Source organism: Triturus cristatus, chromosome 3_1, assembly GCF_964204655.1.
Source record: "Triturus cristatus chromosome 3_1, aTriCri1.1, whole genome shotgun sequence".
In the NCBI taxonomy this organism is placed as follows: Eukaryota; Metazoa; Chordata; class Amphibia; order Caudata; family Salamandridae; genus Triturus; species Triturus cristatus.
The window spans coordinates 323,130,395-323,150,750 of record NC_140583.1 but is presented as its reverse complement, the minus strand read 5'-3'; the positions used below and the strand labels follow the sequence as shown (position 1 = coordinate 323,150,750).

Genomic DNA, 20,356 nt, shown 5'->3' with positions numbered 1-20,356 from the left:
ATTTATTGGATTACATGAAAGTTGTAGAATTAAAATGTTTTAAAGAGAAATGTTGTTAGCATAATTTTGGACGTTAAGCTCACAGTCGAGACATTTAATACTAACGTGAAAGTTGTTTTTCTGCATGTTTTTCTCTTTTGCATGTGCAGACGAAAGGCATTCATTAGTTAGTGAAAAGCACATTATATTTCAGAGATAGAGAGGTGATGAAGAGCTGGCAAGGTAAATGGTTTTTAAAAAGTACAAAGGGAGTGTTACCAATTGGTACAATCAGGCAAACCCAATGACGCTTTTGAAGCAGAAACTGGAATATGAGAGTTGTGTTTGAGGCACCAAGTTCTTTTCTGGGAATTGGAAAACATATTATGATGTGTATGAGGTCATGTTTTCTTGAATGTTCTTTTTGCATTTTAATTAGTGAACCCACCTTGGGTTTATTCAGATTCCCTTATGACTTGGAGAGGTACCGACCTCTCTCAACATCTCTGATTGTATGGCTTCATACTATACACAACTCCTTACTTATAGAACTTCAACAGAGATGCTAACACTGTTCTTGCTGTCTTGACTCAATAGGGTTTCTCCTATCCTTAGGGTAGGGTGGGGTTTAGTAGATGCAAGTTTTTTACATGTGTGGGGAGAAGGATCGAACTATTCGTCCGGTTATCTAGTACATTTTATATTTTCTATCACCACTACTGAGATACTTATATACTCTTTGTTGTTGAGGACCAACATTGTAAGACACTTTGGTCTTCTGTGATAATTTCGTACTTCTAAAGCATTTTTTTGAGATTATTTATATTAGTCTGGCTTGCAGTTTGCAATAAACCTTTTAAATTCAAGTTACGGACTCACACTCTTATTGCGTTGTCCTAATGATCACACTGTACTTTGAGATTTAAAATTGATGTTAATCCCTTTTCCTCTCAGGCTATATAAAGGTCTATTGACCAGAGTAGAAGTTAAAGAAACAGCCCAGGCCGTTGTTGGATGGTAGCATACCTGGGATGGTTAGTATCTGAATAGAGAGGTTAGAATTTTTTTATTTTTAATTAAACTAGATCCAATCACAGTCCCTAGCGTCCATGTTCTGAATTGGAGAATTGGTGTTGGTGATGTTCCAGTGGTTTGAGAGCGAGCTGTAACAGCGTAGGGGTGAGCATCAATAGGGCTGTGTCTTAACGGCTTATGATTGGCTCACTGTGTTTGTGGCAAATGTGATGTGTCTCGTGGAGATTGAGTGATACAATGTGCTTATGCTTTAGATGATGTGTGAGTGTGGGGCTTATTGTAGAGAAGTTGTTAACAGGTCCGACATGGCCAAACTGATATTAAAAAGTGTAGAAGATACTATATTGTAATTATCTGCTGAGGTTTTGTGGAGGTTGTTGTGAGATGTCTTAGACAGTCCAATTGAGATAGGGACGTTTATCTTTTGTGTATAAGTGAGCTATGATTAGTGTTGCCGACCTTTTTGCAAAGAGGAAAGCTGCACTGATCAGAGTGATTTCCTACAGGATGAGCTTTTATTTGAACATGTGATGGTGTTACTTTTGCATGACTGATTTCTGTAGATTCTTTAGGAAAACAGACAATAGTTATTTGTTGTTATTGTTTTGTATTTAGTTGCGAGCGTGTTGCTGAAAAGACTGCATTTGTTAAAATTGGAAAGGAGGGTGAGCTACTGTGAAGAGTGAGATTGTCTTAACAGTGTGTTGTACTGGGATAGGTCAGCTGGTGTGAATTTGTGCTGTTATTGGCTGTCTATATCACCCGTGCTGTTATTGATTAATGATTTGTAATGAGATTTTGTGAAAACATTGATTTTTGTGTTGAAACGAACACATTTTGATAGAAAATGAAACTTTTAAAGTTGTACAAGATTTGTTTAGAGTAGATGTCCAGTTACCTCTTAGAGGTAGAGGAGAAGCACCACCCGAAGACACTGCAGGTCATTATATGGCGATAAATGTAGGGTTACACACATGTATTTGTGTGTAAAGGAGGTGCACTGACGTTTCTACGTTCTGGTACATTAAATCTGATATTTATTGTAAATTTGAGGAGAATTCTATATGAGGTGAATCCATAGCCTGTACCCACACAATTTACAGTGCTTAACACTTCAAAGCGTTTGGCTCATGCAGGAGAAAAAGAGAGATATCAGGGTCAAGTGAAACAGGCAATGCATACTAATGCAGATGCATGGAGGCCCAGAGCAGAAAAGGTGGAGAACACACATGATAGAAAAGTGATATTAAAGAGAAAGAAGGATAAAACAAGAGAATCTAGATAGAAAGATGAAAACAGAGATAGCGATAGTTTTTTAGATGTATTAATGTCTGAGCGACCTCCTCAGAATAACGGCATTAGAATGGAGAGAGGAGGAGAAGAGATTGCAGGTGGGAGTACTGCATTTCCTAGTGTGTGAGTAATTACAAGTCCTGGAATGATAGGAATTTCTCCTGGGCAGAAGTACCAGAGCATGAGGGGGACCATTACAGTGAACCAAAACATGGTAGAAGGAAATTCAAGGACTTGCGTTCCTGAGACCACCACGGGCTGTACAGTCCCAAATGCACTTACAGTTCCTGTTACCATTTGACCAGTGATTTCTGTATATAAACCTTGTTCCGGTGGAAACGGGATTCAAAATGTATCTATACTCGAACAACAGTCAGAGAGTAGGAAAATTCAATCCTTTAATTCCGATTAGCACAGGTTCTCCTTGTGGTGCAAGTGCAGGCCTTGCTGTGCGTCAAACTGGATTTGGACCTTTAAAGTAATTCTCAGGATTCCTGGGGTAACCAGATCTGGGTTCACTTACCTGGAAACTGACTTAAATATGCCTAGCAGTACATCTGAAGAAAAGGTTGTATCTAAAGCTCCTAAGGTACATCCTGATCTTAATGTCCAGGAATTGTAAGACTTTAGAAAGCCCTTAATGCTAGATCGAATGAGAGTGGGAGTACGGAAGTGAGTCAGGGAACTCTTCAGGCCACTTTGAAAGAAAACTTGGTGGATGTGGGAAAATTAAATTTGGAATTGGATGAAATGATAAGTGGTTGTCTTGCATTGGATCGAATAGAAACATCTCATCAGAGTGAACTTTTGTTCATATGTAAGGATGCTACTAGGAAAGTAAGACTAGCCCATGATAAAGTACCTGAATTGGCTCAGAAATGTGAGAGAGATTTTGACAAAGGCTTTACAGAGGAGCCACTGACTCGCTTTTAGTGATCAGGAAATAGATCATATGAGAATACCAGGAATCAATATGCAAATTCAGGAATTAATCCACAGCATACGAATTTGGAAAGAATTAAAGAAGTGGGAAGTTAAATGGTCAAAAAGAACAACTCCCTAAAAAATGATGGGAGAGCCGCCTCCTCCTGAGTGGGGGGAGGAACGGGAGCTACAAGCTTTCCTTTATGGGAGGTACCTTCCGGAAGTTACATATATGTTTATTGGAGTAGAAGAGATCTTGCGTCATTTGCCAATAAATTTCCCAAATTAAGAGAGAAGTCTGTGGAATGGTACAAACAAGTTGAGTTGGTTGTGAAAATTTGGAAGGTTTTGTGGACTGATCTGAATACCTCGTTTGAAACTGAGGTCCCAAGTGAGTTGTGGACGGCATGTAAAATAGCCATAGTGAGACCAGAGAGAGAGCTGACAAGAAAGGCTGTGACTAATGGTCCTTCAGCTATAGTGATGAGGAAGTATGATCAGGTGATGACGTGCTTGAAGTTAAAGGTGCCACCCCAAGATATTGACTGGGACAAGATTGATTAAACGACCCTAGAACTAAAATAGGCGATTCATTCATACTCTGAGAGATTTTTAAATGCATTCAAACAGTATACTGGGATGGAAACATTGGAGCCTAAGGAAATGGGACATTTTATGCCCCAGTTTGTAGCAGGATTGACGCCTCAGATTACTGTGATGGTTCAACAGCATTTGATTTGTTGGCATAGTAAATCAGTGGATAAGAATTTGTGGAATGCTAAATACTGCAATGATGAGATTGAAATGAGACAGAAGAAGTTAAAGGGTAAGTTAATGTTGGTAAAAATGAACCCTACTTGGATAAGAATGTAAGATCCACTGTTTGCAGGGAATGCCCCTTTAATTCAGGAAGTTGATCAACTGGGAGCTCCGGCAATGGGGGGATTGAGGTGGATTTCAGTCACAAGGTAGAGGTCTGGGTGTCCCTATTGATCTGAGTACTAGAGTTGATGTAGCAACATTGAAGAAGACTAATAATGCATGCAACTACTGCAATCGGTTGGGGCATTGAAAGCGAGAATGTTGTCTTAATGCCTCAAATCAGGGTCAAAATCCACGGTTTGTACCATCTCAGAACAGTAATTCCATGCAACACCAAAATGTACCCAGAACTAGATCTCAGAGTTTAAATGTGCCACAAGCCCCAGTGATGCAGGTTCCCCAACCTCCAATGCCACAGCAAGCTGCTGTGGCATTTCTTCGAGCCAGGTCCTGAATATGAGTCAGAATGCTTTCTAGAATTATAATCCTTACCAACAATTTCCCATGTTTGAGACAAGTAAAAATTTGGGAAGTGATTAGTCTTCCTGAGGGGGAGGAAGATTGCATGCATGCTACAGTCTTGGAGGTAGACCACAATGGCCTATTTATAAAGGCTGAGGTAAATGGCTATGATGTATCATTTTTGGTTGATACTGGTGTGACCCATTCTACTTTGTCATCAATGGAAGTCCCAAACCTAACCTTCTGGGAAGAACTATCCAAGTTGGTGGAGTTGCTAATTAACAAATAAAGAATTTCGTTACTGAGGATGTCCCTGTAAAGATAGGGAGTTTTGATGATAATCATCAACTCATGTATTGTGATTAAAGTCCTGTGAGTTTGTTAGGATGCGATTTGCTGTGCAAACTGAATTGCACCATCTATTGTATCCTGAAAGGAATAGAGCTACAAACTCATGATGAGGACATTTCTGTGAACTTGGCAAATCAGAATTTAATTATTGGAATGTTTCCAATAATGATGACAAAAGACTTGCCTTTAGATCTTAGAACTTCAGTGAAACCAGACGTTTTTGATTTTTCGGGAAAGGACATTGGTCTCATTAAAGATGTTCAGCCTGTCTGTATAACGATGAATCCGAATGAGGAATATCCCAGAACACCGCAGTATAATTTGACCTCGGAAACGATTGTTGGAATAACTCCAGTGATCAAGACAATGATTCAACAAGGTATACCAAAAGAAATCCTGGGAAATACTTGTAGCTCACCCATTATGGGCTTACAGAAGCCTAGCAGAAAATACTGCATAGTGTAGGACCTTCAAAAGTTTAATAATGTTGTGATCCTTTGTGGGCCCATGGTACCGAATCGAATATTGTTTCAAATTCCATGTGAGGCAGAGTGCTTTAATGTTATTGTTTTCTGCCAGATGCTCTTTCCTTCCATTGGATGAGGGACAGTCAGTTCCTGTTTACATTTTGGCTTGGGAACCGTGTTTTGGCATAGCGCAGAGTCCCACAATGATAAACAGAGAGCCCTTCCATCTTTAACCAGACTCTTAAAAATAATTTGGAGACTCTTGTCATACCTTGTAACTCTATCTTAGTCCAGTATATTGACAGCCTGTTGGTTGCATCAAATATGTGGGAAGCCTGCCAAAATGACACTATTTCATTGCTCAAACACATAGCTGAAAATGGACATAAGGTATCCCCTAATAAGTTGCGGAATTGTTTGAGAAAAGTCATTTGTCTTGGTCATCATATCGAGAAAGGTGCGAGAAGGTTGTCACAAGAGAGAATCTTGGCAATCATGCAAGTGAATCTGCAACAACCCAGGGCTACTGTCATCAGCTGATACCCACATTTTTCCTTTTGGCCAAGCCTTTACATAGGCTGACCCTCAAGGGTGTGTCCAATCCGATGCCTTGGGACAATGACTGTTTGGCTACACTCCTAGAGTTGAGAGAAAGTCTCTGTTGCCCCCTGCACTAGGAATGCATTATTAGAACAAAGCGTTGCCGCTTTTCTGCAGTGAAAGAAAGAGCTGCACTCTTTCAGCGCTAACACAAAATCATGGGTGAGCTCAAAGACTAGTTGCCTCTTTCTCGGCCACGTTAGATTCAGTGACTGCAGTGCTTCCTGGCTGCCTTAAAGCAGTGGTGGCAACAAGTGTCAGCATCAAAAGGTGTGAGAGTATAATAATGGCTCATCCTTTGACTGTGAATGTTCCTCATTATGTCAAAGTTTTGTTAACTAGAACAAAGACACAGCACCTTACTAATAGTTGCCTGACCCGGGATGAGCAAATCATACTGGTGACCAAGAATCTATCCCTAAAGAGCTGTTCAATTTTGAATCCTGCCACTTTACTACCCCTTCCTGATAAAGGCAATGATGATGGTGAAGTGTAGCATGACTGTCTCGATGTCACTGAACTATTCACCAAGCAGATACCAGATATACAAGATGAACCGCTACTTGAATCTGATTATGTACTGTTTGTGGACAGCTTGTGTTTACGAGATCCCGAAGGAAATTTGAGAGCTGCTTATGCAGCCTGTACCGTTTTAGGAGTAGTGTAAGCTGCTTGGCATCAAGGAGTAGTCCCCGTACAAGTTACTGAATTAATTGCTCTTACCCGAGCACATCACGTTTCAGATCGATCACAGGTGACTATCAACAGCGGTCAGTACAGGTAAGTGCGGTGGGGCGGAGCGGGCGGTTCGAGGGGATGTCAACAGATGACAGAATAGGATTTGCTTATATATTTAATTTTCCCTATTCCATCATCTGTAGACGTCTTACCCACTGCGCTTACCAGCAGGGAACCCTGCTGGTGACTACATTTACAGATAGTCAGTCTGCCTTTGGTGTGGGGCTCCACTTGGGACTTTTATGGCGAGCAGTGAGAAAACTGTTGGAGGCCTTGCAATTGCCTGCACAAGATGTGGTTGTAAAATGTTCTGTACATTGCAAGGGCATTGACTCTGTTACAGTCGGCAACTGATATGCAGACGAAGTCGCAAGGTACTCTGCTTACAATGATTGTACATTCAATAAAGAGTATGGAAATGAAGGTACAGACAAGATCAATTAAAACCTTTTTCTCACACCAGCTGATACTTGGGAGGAAGTTAAGAGGTTGCAGGAAGAGGTGTCAGAAGCAGAACAGCAGAGTTGGGAAAATGCGGGTTGAGTTAAAAGATGAGGATGAAAAATGGGTTTCATGAGATGGCAGACTTGTGTTGCCAAATCGTTTATTGGAACCAAAGACAAGATATTACCATGGTCAGGCTCATTTAGGGAGGGATTCCATGGTCAGATTGTTTTGTCAAACATGGTTTAATCCAAAGTTCGGATTGATGGTGGAAACGTTATGTCACAGATGTGTTGTTTGTCACCAGAACTATGTATTAAAAAAACCTGCAGTGACAGTGAGTCACATAAGGGAGTAAGGTGGTCCTTTTAGCAGGATGCAGGTGGATTTCATTGCGATGCCTGTGTGCAAGGGGTGGTGGAGATATGTGCTGGTTGTTGTGTGCCTCTTTTCAAGATAGGTGAGGTATATTCTACAGGAAGGTATGATAGTCTCACAGTAGCAAAGTTGTTGTTGAGGGAGTTAATACTAAGGTTCGGCTTCTCGACATCTTTGGAATCGGACAGAGGCACACACTTCAATAACCAAGTGCTGAGGATGCTGTGTACTGCCTTGCAAGATGAACAAATACTGCATCGTAGTTACCAACCTGAGGCTTCAGGTCTGTTGGGGCAGGTCAATAGGACAATAAAATAAAGACTTGGCAAAGTATGTTCTTTTATGCCTATGAAATAGCCAGAAGTTATGCCGTTGGTATTGATGAGTCTGCGCAGCACACCTGATCATAGGACAGGACTGCCTCCCCAAGAAATCATCATGGGAAGGGCAATGAGATTGCCAGCAGTACCTGCAAATGCTCTGGTAAACATTACTGATGAGCTAGATTACTGCAAAGGATTGGCTGTCGTGGTGTGTTCTGTGTCTCATCAGTTTGAAGCTGCTACAGCCCCACCACATCAGGAGCAGTGCCACAGCCTAAGCCCCGGAGACTGGGTGGGGGAGAAGAAGCGCATACGGAAGTCGTGCTTGGAGGCTCGTTGGGCAGGGGCCATAAAAGGTTATATTGGTAACTATAACTGCTGTGAAGTGTGGAGGTCTCCCCATTTGCATCAATGCTACCCATACTCACATGGTTCCATGTCCCCTTGATGAAATAACAGCACCTCTCCCAGAAGAGCCAGTGGTGGTAGAGAGATCACAGGAGCAGGTTAGTCAAGCTGTAGAGGAACAGTCAGAAACTAAAATAGCACTTGATTAGCCCAAGGAAGATTCTGAAGAGTTGAATGACAAAAATGGTGAAGAGGAGGCTAATCCATCAGTCATAACCGAGATAGAATTGGAACCTGACAAAGGGCCTCTTGCTAAAGTACCATGAGGGACAGTAGAAGGGCATTGGCTGAGAAGGCAAGAGAAAGGGAGAGTGGTCCCGCAGGCAGAAAGTGATTTCCCATATGTCCCAGAGGATATAGAGGATTCAGATCTGAGTGAAGGAGTAGAAAAGACAACACTCAAGAGGTCGAAGCAAGCAAGAGTCCCCTGTCAGAGGTAATTATCCCCTGAATCAACATACTTTCTTCCAAATGACAAGGAGATTGAGTTCTGGGAATTTTGGTATGACTGTTAAAGTTCAAGTGAAACTTCGGGAACTTGACTCCCAGTTTGGTCTGACCCTTGAGGTTCCTTTGTTGTCAAGACCGAGTGCCTTGAGACATCTTATTTTAGATGTGGCTGAATTTACCTTTTTGGATGCAAATGAGTGTCCTGTGCTGAATTGAAGCATTTTATATTGGGACTAATAGTGAATGAGTTTAAACCATTAATTATTAAAGGCATTTCATAGATTTTGTGGGGCAAAAAGAAGATTCATTAAGACTGTACATAATTTTGTTGCACAAACATTTGAACTTGGTTTTGCTATTTGCAAAGGTGTAAACCGACAGAGAAGTCTCTACAACACCTACATTCCACCCAAGTTTTAGATTCCAAAGAAGTAATGAAAACTGATCCTAATACCCGTAGGCGTAGGTACATGTTAGTTGGCACACAGATAGCATATTTGTAGCATTAGTTGTAGTGCTTATATAGTTATGTTCAACTACAGATAGCTCAGTGGAATATAAGTCTACTGTTGCCCCTACCACGCCACATTCTTCTGATAGTAACATGCAGTTGTGGGGAGTTAGGACATTGCACACAGATGTATTGAGAGGTGATTATACTATTGATTTTTCGAGTGCAGCAAGCTCATACAATTGAATTGACAAGAGCCCTAGTTTATCACCCTCCAAATAGTGGAAAAAAGGGCTTTTGCACTGACCTTTCTGAAAGATTGGCCCCTTTTATATTGCAATCAACTAAATTTTTATTGGTTGGGGACTTTAATCATCATTTGGAAGTTCTTTCCAATGGCGATTCAGCAAGCTTGCTTGCAAGTATGGAATCCTTTGAGCTCATCTCTAGAGTTACCAGCCCTACCCATCGGGCCGGCCACACTTTGGACACTATTTTCTCCAACATGTTGGATCTGAGAGTGGATCCCCCGATGGTAGTGGACTGGACAGACCATTTCGCACTTCGCTTCCGTTGGAATGCGCTGAGGACGCCTAAACGACCTAAGCAGCGCATGGAACCACGTAGAGCATGGAAAAGTGTAACGGCCTCCTCTTTCAGCTGTAACTACTTCCTTCCATCTTTTGGTGAGATTGATTGCGATGTAGCCCTAGAGAGAGTTGAAGCCTCTATTATTGAGGATCTTGATGTGACTGCACCAGTAAAACTGATACGAATCTCGTCTATAACAGCACCCGCGCTATGGTATACTGCAGCCTTAAAAAAGGAGAAGGCTAGCACTAGATCCTTAGAAAGGAGATGGAGAAAATCTAAATCAGTAGCTGATAGAGACAGTTATCGTGAAGCTCACAGAACCTATCTAAATAACTGTAATAAGGCTAGAAGAGCTCACCTAGGTACTCGGATTATGGAGGCCAAGGACTCTTCGCAGGAACTCTTTAAGATTTTGAGAGAATTTACCTGCCCGCGGACAAATGATTCGCTCCCGCCAGCTACGCAGGAGTTCTGTAATGCATTAGCGGCACACTTTACCGATAAAATTGACAAGATTTATCGTACTTTTGAGGGAAACAAAAATTTAAATGATAGTCTGGCCCTTAGGCCAGCTCTTTGTTTACCCAGACTAGACGACTTTCCTATCATCACAGTTGCTAAGGTGGGGGCTCTGCTGGCTAAAACCAAGTCAGGATCATTCTTGGATCCTGTGCCACCTAGGGTCATGAAGGAATTGGCTCCTATCCTTGCAGAATCCTCGGCAGTCATCTGCAACATGTCGTCGGACCTTGTCCCTATACATGGAAAAGATTTGCAGCATCTAGTAAACCCTACACTAACCTACAACTAGGGAAAACCCTATTTAAATCAAGGTAGCAAGAAAGGTGTAAGCATCAGAACCTCTGTAGACGTTCTTTAAGTGAGGAGTCATGTATAGCATGAAGCCACACAATCAGAGATGTCAAGAGAGATCTGGACCTCTCCAAGCCTAAAGGGAATCTGACTAAACCCAAGGTGGGTTTACTAATTGAAATGCACAAAGAACATTAGAGAAAACATGACCTTATACACATCTTTCCAATTCCCAGAAAATAACACTACATCTTAATTCCAATTCTGCCTGCAAAGCATCCTTGGGTTCCACCTTTCGCCTCATAGTACCAACTGGTAATGCTCCCTTTGTTCTTCATTAAAAGCATTTGATCTTGCCAGCTCTTCCTCAAATCTCTATCTCTGGAATGCAATGCGCTTTTCACTAACTAATGAGTGCCTATGGTCTGCACCTGCCAAGAGAACAACACGCAGATGAACAAAGTTCACGTTAGTATTAACTGCCTCGACTGTAAGCTTAGGGCCCTCAATCAAGCTAATTTAACATTTCCCTTCAAAAAACATTTTAGTTCTTCAACTTACATGTAGGGGCTCACTATGATGTTGGGTGGAAAGCCTCCTCCCCACAATTGAAATGTTTCCGACCGAGCCGGAGCCTTTCCAACCAACTCGATCGCTTTACAGTCAGACCTCCCAATTATGATGTTCACAGTTGGAACGTGACTAGGCCGTTCTTTCCGACTCGGATTGGAACTGCACTGTAACCCCCTATGGACGGCGTTTCTGCCGTCGGGTTTACAATGTCATTTTCCAACAGCTTTTATGCGTTGGCCTTTCTGACACAGAATAGCTGTCAGAAAGTGACTTTGTGGTCCCCTGGCAGGGCCCCCTTCCCCCTGCAGACTATGGTGACCTAAGGTACCCCCTGTTAAACTCTACACTGTGTGGCAGGCACCATTGGGTGCCTGCCCCAGGGTGCAGGTTTGCACACACACACATCCCATTTCCCCATAGGAGCCTCTGTTACAGCCGGTTAGGTTATCAGGCATAACACGAGCTCCCTTAGGAAACAATGGGAATCCAACCAAACAATGTTCGGTCTCATCGTAATCCAGTGGTCGGAACCGTCGACCGCAAGTCTGTCGGTCCCGAGACGGTGTCAGGCGGAGGCTTTCCACCCCACATAGTAATGAGCCCTATAATCCAATAGACTAAATAATCAATGATGAATCAAGCTATATCATACTGTACTCTTCTATGTGGCACGATAACTGATGCATGTCATTTTAAACAAAATTGACAAATGGTCACCAGTTATAAAGAAAGCATTAAACACACATGATTCATTCTCACTAATCCCAGGTGACTGCACTGCATTAAATGCATTTTAGGGCACCATTTTACAATCTAATCCTCTCGAAGATTAGTATCAGCAATCCAGATGTTTCTGAAAAAGAAAAATGTTAACACATACTCACCTATATGTCAAAACACACAATAGATGCACTTTCTATATGTTAGGTGCACCATATTAGTATTATTGCGTCACATGAGTACATCAGGTCAAATGTAAATATATGTGTGGCCTAGCTAAACCTAAAGGATAGGGCCAAAACTATGCTACTCCACTCCCCCCTCTGATGGCTATCAGCCAACACAGATTGCAATCAGATCATTATCAGACTAATCAAAACCAAGTAGTCTTGAGCATCTTTTGTCCAGACTTCTCTAGGCACTTCATGTCATCATAATATCTGTTCTGAACTTCTTCTAACTCTACATCAGCTCTGTTTCTCTTGACTCCCCATCTCACTTGTGCATGCTGATATCCCTTAATGATAAGATAAAGGAATATTGCACAAAGAGTGATTATCAAAAGGATTTTCAAAATTGCTCCCAAAATTCAACTTCCCAAGATCCCAAACCATCTGCCTATCGAAGCAAACCCATTTCCAACAGCTTCCCAAACACCTGTAGTTTCCAACTCTCTCAAATATTTTGTCAACCCGGATATATTCTTAATATATTTCTCCAGGTCTTTACTTTTATCAGGAATATACGTACAGCATTGCTGAACTTTCAACATTCATTCTGTTCTGGATTTCTCATCCCATACAGGATCAATTAAAATGGTCCACATGATAAATCTTTGGGAAAACTATGCCAAAATAAAAGGTACCATGGCCTCCATGTGACAATTTGAATTATTCATTTTGTCCACAAATAAAATAGACTCCAGGAATCACAGGATCCTGTCCCTCCAGGAAACGAGAAGTTTTCCTTCTTGCTTTAAAAGTGTGTTCACATTCACTCTCCCCTAGAAACAATGGATCTCTATAACTCTGTTCAACATGTATACACAGCTTTCCTTTGTGTTTCCAATCTAAAACTCAAGTTAGTAGATTTTCTTTTCCCTGACGTTCAATTTCTTTACTACTCCACTTATGATTTTCAAGATTGTGATCTGTTTTATTTTAAGATTTTAGGTTTTACCATCTGTACTTCACCAAATCCTAAAGTGTATTTTCCACATCTGGCATCAAACAAGTCAAATTATGCTGTTGTGCATATGCAGTGTCTAATGATATAAGGGATACATAATTTATGCCTGTAATCTTGGCACCTTTAAAATAAATATTTGTATTCAAATGCTTGATAAGAGGAACTTGTCGAAGAACTACATTATAATTCAAAAAATACTATTGGAAACTGCCTTACCCATAAAACATACTTAATAGGAGACTACAAGAAATACCATATGTCAGAGGGAGATGGCGATAAGTAATTTCCTATGAAGAAGAAGGAGGTAACTGAGTAAAACACAGTAACTTCTAACATTCATCATGTCTAAATACTCATAGATCAGTCTAAAATAAACATTCAAGGTATTTATTTTTATTTATTTTGGTCACTTATATCGCGCACGAATCATCCCCAAGGGGCTCTCTCGGCGCTGGAGAAAGAGATCAGCGGTCAAAAAAGAGGGAGAGAGCAATTTAAAAATGCCATGTTTTGAGCATTTTTTTAAATAAAGCCAAGTTCGAACATTGGCGGATTGATTCAGGAAGGCTGTTCCGTAGCTTGGGGGCCAAGTAAGAGAAAGCACGGCCCCCATCCTTACCTTCCTAATTTTATAATCAAACAATGTTTTGCTATCATAGATCTAAGCTGCCTTGTGGGCTGATACCATTTAAGTTTATCCGTGAGATAAACTGGCCCCAGTCCATGTATGGACCTGAAGACCAGACACAGCATTTTAAACATGGCCCGTTTCCTTACTGGCAGCCAATGTAATTGGCGTAGAAGCGGCAGAGAGGGAGTTCGCGCAGGTTTATCAAGAGCAAGGCGGGCAGCGGTATTTTGCACTACCTGCAATTTGGAAAGAAGGTCCTCCCTGATTCTGACCAGTAAGGAGTTGCCATAATCCAGGCGACTCATTAACAGTGCCTGGATGAGGGGCTTTCTAGCACTCAGCTGATACCTTTTAAGTAGCGGCCGAACACGAGATACCTTCCATATACTTGGGAACGTAGATGTCGCGAAACAATTAGTTCAAGTACTTTTTCTTATATTTTGTATCACCACTACTGAGATACGTATATGCACTTTGTTGATGAGGACTAATATTGTAACACACTCTGGGCTTCCTTTGATAATTCTGTACTTCTGTAGGAAGTTTTTGAAATTGATTTATATTAGTCTGGCTTTTAGTTTGTAGTAAATCTTTTAACTTCAATGTACTGACTCAGACCCTTATTGTGTGGTCCTAATAATCACTCTGAATTTTGAAATTGATGTTAATCCATTTTCCTCTAAGGCTACTATAAAGATCTATTGAAAAGAATTGAAGTGGAAGAGATGGCCCAGAGCGTTCTCAGTTTCAGACTTTGCCAAAAGGGGGGACACCTTTTAAGACTGATATTTAAATTCAGATATATGCTTAGACAACCTCATAAGTATGCAATATGAATAAATACCTTCTCTTTCTAGAAAACCAAGAAAAATATGAAATGTGGCATACCGTTTCCTGCCATAAAGTCCTCCAAATATTGTGCAAAGGTCCCAGCATCTGGGTGCAGTAGGTTTGCCCGTCTGAAATGGTAAGAAGAGACTGCCACATCCTTGGCATTCCGTGCTACATAGATAATCTGGCAAAGGAAATAAAGGAGACTGTAGGCAACTAGATATTCAAGTACAGGTTAAGACAGAGTGCATTTAGCCTACATCTAGATAAAAGCATCAAGGCCATTCTGAGTTTTAAATGTGGTGCAGTAGGTGTGAGAAATTGGTGTGCTTTTATTTTCCGCCTTCACTTAGTCCAAACATTCTAATATAATCTTTGCTTTTTCACTAGTTATATTATCAATTTTAAGGCATTGGTCTTTCTCGGTGTTAGAAAGGGGGGTCTCTAGTTCGCAGTGGTTAGTACCCTGTCCAAGTAGGGACCCTTATTCTCATCAGGGTAAGCGGGTTACACAGCGAAGCTAACCCCTGCTCATCCCATTGGTAGCTAGGCATGACCGGTAAGGCTTATCTCAGAGGCAATGTGTAAAGCATTTGTACATACACACACACACAAACTAACACAGCAAAAACAATAAAAATGGACACCACACCAGTTAACAAAATAAACAATATGTATCTCACTCAAACAAGACCGTAAACAACAAACATCCAATACAACAAGTAAAGATATCACTTTTAAAAGGTTCAAAACATTTCAGTTCATAGGAAACTATGGACACGTATATTTTTTGACAAATTACCAGGGCTACGTCAAAATCAAAGACAAAAACAGGTGCAGAGAAGATGAGGTGCTGGTAAAACAAAGCTATTTGTTGAATCCTTACTTATACAGGGGGTGGTCCAATGATTCCTTACTACCGGGGCAGATTGATTCTTTACTGCTGTGCAGGGTAAGTGATGCGTTGTTTTCCTGCTGACCGGGTGGGTGATGCTTCTGTTTCTTACTGACAGGGGAGATGATGCATCCTGACATGCAGCCTCGATTCCTTACGGTTGGGCTACGTCAACGGAGAGCTTGGCACACATGCAATGCGTTGAAAATCAAGACTCACTGGGGTCGATACGGCGACTGCAAAATAGGCACTGAGTCAATTTTCCACTTCTGAGCAGGTGATGCGTCAACTTCTTCAGCCGAACAGCAGGACCTGTGTCAGAGATAGAGCAGATACCCCAGACGTCGATGACATGGTGTTCAGGACTCAGGCTGTGGAAATCTTTTCAGCCGCACAGTTGGCACAGCCTCGATTTTTCAGCTGCACCGCAGCAATGCCTTGGTTTTTCAAACTCACAGCAGGAAAAACAGGTGCTGAAGGTCGATGCATGGATTTTGGGTTTCTTTGCAGCAGAACCAACTCCAAGGGCCTAGAAGTCAAATTGGCAACACTTGGCAGGTGAGAACTCCCAGCAGAGTATTTCAGGGGCTACAGATGAAGTCTTTGATGCCACTGAGACTTCTTAAGAGGAGGCAAGCACACATTGGCACTTGGAGAAATATGGCAAGCAGGATACAGAAGGCAAAGTCCAGTCCTTTCACTGCCCAAAATAGAAACAGCTAGCAGCAGGCCAGCACAACACAGCATCAAGCAGAGTGGCAGTTCCCCTCCTACAGCTTCTTCAGCTCTTTTTCTTGAACTAATCTCCTCTTAGTCCAGAAGTGTTCGAATTTTAGAGTGTCCGTGGTCCAATACTTATACCCCTTTCTGTATTTACCTGACCTGGCTCCAGACACACTACAGGGGGGGTAGAGACAGTTTAATATGAGGACAGACACAGCCCTATTCAGGTGTCAATGACAACTCCTCTCAAAGCTCTAGCTTAGAAAGACCCATCAGCCTGGTGATAGGCCATCAGGATATGAAGGGCACACCTCAGCTCCCATTGTGTGACTGTCTAGAGTGAATGCACAAACATCCCAACTGTCACCCTCCCTCAGACGTGGCAACTGTCACCCTCCCTCAGATGTGGCATAGGCACAAAATGTCAAAGCAAGAGAATGCTCACTTTCTAAAAGCCTGGCTGATGAAGGGTGTTACTCAGAAACCGGTCCCATAATCCCAGAACCACTGACAAATTCCTTTTTTCCAGTAGCGTCTCTACATTGTTCCACGTCTTGTTGTCCACGTGTTTTTTCCGCAGTTCACCCACCTGCAGTAAGTTCTTTTTACATCAGTTACAGTCTTCTTCGCTTGTGTTTTCATTTTTTGCACTCAGCACACATATTCCTGACATGCATATATAATCACTTTTTTCTATGACAGAGATCCAGCCAGCGTTCACGTTTTTACATACATAAAGTCTATAGCTAGCAGGAACCATCAAAGCTCCTTTCTATCAGTAAGCAGTTGTATTAATAAAGCGTTCTACACTAACCACTATATCTAGCATGCAGTCTCTTTATTATATACACCAGGCATGTTTCTGTTCATCATGTTTTTCAATTTTTGTTTTCATTTGCGCACCAGTTTTCCGTCTTTCTTTCTCACGTTTTTCCTCACCACGCGTTGATCATTGCTATGGGCTAGAAGCGTACAGGAATCATTGCACTCTCTGGTCACGGATCCTGCATCTTGTACATTGTTGTCGTATTATGATTATTTAATTCATTCATTGATGATATTTTCCAAAATGTATTTTCATTTATCTTTACAGAGGCCCCTGAAGAAGGGGTTCATCTTAATCCCGAAATGCATTGGGCAGAACTTTGACACTTTACGCATTTTGTTTGCTGTTAGCTTAAACGCTTGGTTTTGATTTATTGATGTATTTTAATATGCAATTGTCATAGATCTTTCTATCGCAACATGTATGAAAAACTTTAATTTTGTTCTTCATTGATGATTAACAACTTTTTGTTGGATATGTGATTAATTATTTGCAGCTAAATATATTGTCGATTAACAGAGTTTCATTTTTTGTTAGGTCTTCCAGATTAACTGGTTGAAACATTTATACATTATATTCAGCTGTGCATCCAGTATACTGGTGGCAGTCCACCAGATGTTTGTTGTCTTGCCACAGGTTGACTACCTTCTTTCTGAGTTGCATGCTATTCTTTGTTCATTTTTATGATCAATGATCATCGAGTCGGTCAATAGGAGTGCGCTAACTACTTCATATTTCTTAAGGCAGCCACAAGATTCATACACTGTTCTTTCCCATAACATGCACCTGTCCATGTCTTTCTTCCATTGCTTCACCGTTGGTGCCTCTTGTGCCCCCCATGCTCTTGCTATAGTGCGCTTAGCTACTATCATACCCAGCGTCGCCCAAGTTTTCTCTTTTCTAGTCAGGTTCGTTAGTTCCCAAATGTTTAGAAGGCACCTTCTAGCCTCTGGCTCCAGGTTTGTTCCGGGTGTTTCTTCCATGCAATGGAGCACTTCTATCTAGTATCTTCTAATGTGTACACATTCCCAAATTATGTGTATAAACGTAACCTACTGGTTACATTGCCTCCCACACCCATGATCCAACATGTAGCCCATTTTAGCCAGTGCTGGGCATGAAAGGTATGTTTTGTGTAGTATTTTGAGTTCTACCAGTCAAAGTTTTGAAGAGATTGACACCTCTTTGGTGGAGGCCAGGTCCTCCTGCCAACCTTCTTCCTCCAAGTCTGATATATCAGAGTTGCATGAGGGGATCAGGTGCGCTATTGACTAAGGGCCATATGTATCAAAAACGAGTTTTGCAATTCTCAAATTGCGATTTTTAGCAAATCGCAACTAAAGAATTGCAAAATGCAATGTATGTAGGATTGTCTAAAAACTTTGTGAATCCTACATATTCCTTATTTGCGAATCACAAATTGAGATTCGCAAATAAGGAATACCTTCCCATTCATTCCTATGGGCTAGGAGGCCCATAGGAATGAATGGGAAGACATTCTCAATTTGCGACTACCAATTAGAGAATCGCAAATTGAGAATGCAATTTCAAGGTCGCAAGGGTGCCAAAAGGACACCCTGTTGCACCCCTGAAATATGCATGTGTGCACATTTTGCGCACATACATGCCCAAAGGTGCTACATATGGCACTTATAAAAAATCAAAAAAGGGCTTTTTTAAAGAAAATCGCAAATTACCATCAACTTGAAGTTGGTGGTAATTTGCAATTCCTTAAGGCCAAATAGCAAATTTCTGGTGCTTACAGAATTGCATTTAAGGAATCTCAATTTGCAATTCCTTAATTGCATTTGCAAAATTTAGAATCGCAAATTTTGCAAATCTCTATTTTGAATACATCCCAAAAGGCTTTTTCCCATTCGCAAAATTCTGAGAATCTGCCCGTTTGCAAATGGGAAAAAGGCTTGATACATATGGCCCTAACTTCTGATAGGTCAGGGAGATCGCTTTTTGGGCATATATTTGTCAAGAATTCTATCTTTCAATGGGGAGGGTTCTGAGGGCCCTTCTCCCTTAGGGATGTTTGCTTGCAGAGCGTGTCTGTAGGTATTTAAACCTCTCTGTGTTTGCTAATTCGAGCTCTTGTAGCAGTTTTAAAAAGGGAATTACTCACCCTCGTCTCCACATGTCCCCCACTTGAGATATTCCAATCATGTCCCAGTTGTCAAAACCCTTTGCTGTCCTCGTGAACCCAGTTATTCCGAGTCTCACAAAGGGGTGGCTTGAGTTATTTTCCTAGCCCATCCCAGGCTCGTATGAACTGTGTGCCACACTTGGAGTGCCAAGTGGTCCTGTTAGCCGTAGTCTTGTTGGTTTGGAATAAAGTGCCGTGGTATAACTCCCCTAGGCAGGAGCCACTTATCCATTCTATGTCAAGGGTCGTTGTGGGGCCAATATAAGCAGTGATTAATGGCTGTCAACTGTGCTGCTCAGTAGTATTTTCTGATGTCAGAGAGTTCTATGCCTCCATATATACCACCCCCTCACCAGCTTTTGGAACACTATCTGGGGTGACTTACCTACCCAGAGGAGCTTTCTCTGCTCACTTTTTATGGCTTTGAAATAAGTGGTCGGGCCTGGATTTGGTGAGTTATTCAAGACATATAAGAAGCGTGGTAAGGACATCATTTTGAATAATGCAGCTCGGCCCAATAATGACAGAGGGAGAGCTTCCCAGTGTCTTACATTGCTATTTAATCACAGCAACTGTGGTAGGAGGTTGTGGATGTGATATAACATTGGGTCATTGGTGATATATATACCAAGGTATTTAAATCCCTCTGGGGCTCTTGCCACCTTGTATCCTTTGGGTGGGGGGGGACTCCCGCCTCAATACAAAAATCACTGACTTGGTCCAGTTGATTGTGTAACCCGAATATTTACTAAGGTTTGTGAATGTTTAGGACTCGATGCTTTGGGCGACGCCAGATATAACAGTATATATCATCTGTGTAAAAGGAGATACAGTCCTCCTATCCCTCCGACCATCTCAGTCCCCTTATCAATGGGTCATTATTAAGGGTGGGCGTAGTTCGCGAAGTAGCACTTCGCGAAGCTACGCAAAGTGAAGTTCGCACTACGCGAGCTACGCGTAGCACTTCGCGAACTGCGAAGTAACATGTTCGCACTGTGCAAGATGTTGTTTTCAATGATTGCACAGTGCGGACAAGCAACCGGCACTGTGCAATCATTGAAAATGGCATCTTGCACAGTGCGAGCTGTAGTTTTCTGCTGCTCGAGTAGATTTTTACTCGAGCTGCAGCTTTCTCAACGCGAACTGGTAGTTTCTCATCGCGAGCGGTCGCGAGCATACGCGACCCCTCGCAATGAGAAACCTGACCTTCTCGCGTTGGGAATCTCGCCGGGAGGTTTATTTTCCATGCTCGCGATCGCGAACAAGGAAAAAGTCTCGCCAGGAT

At 41.8% G+C, this 20,356-nt stretch overlaps 1 protein-coding gene across 3 annotated transcripts in view; it reads right to left on the bottom strand.

The window, feature by feature from the left end:
* Positions 1–20,356, bottom strand: part of LOC146860192 (sulfotransferase 1 family member D1-like) — a 788,090-nt gene that overhangs the window by 161,259 nt on the left and 606,475 nt on the right. For all 3 annotated transcript variants that reach the window (XM_085644033.1, XM_085644032.1, XM_085644031.1), the window contains one exon: positions 14,533–14,659. In XM_085644033.1, the coding sequence (XP_085500159.1) occupies positions 14,533–14,659 (127 nt within the window). The remainder of the gene's footprint in view (positions 1–14,532; positions 14,660–20,356) is intronic.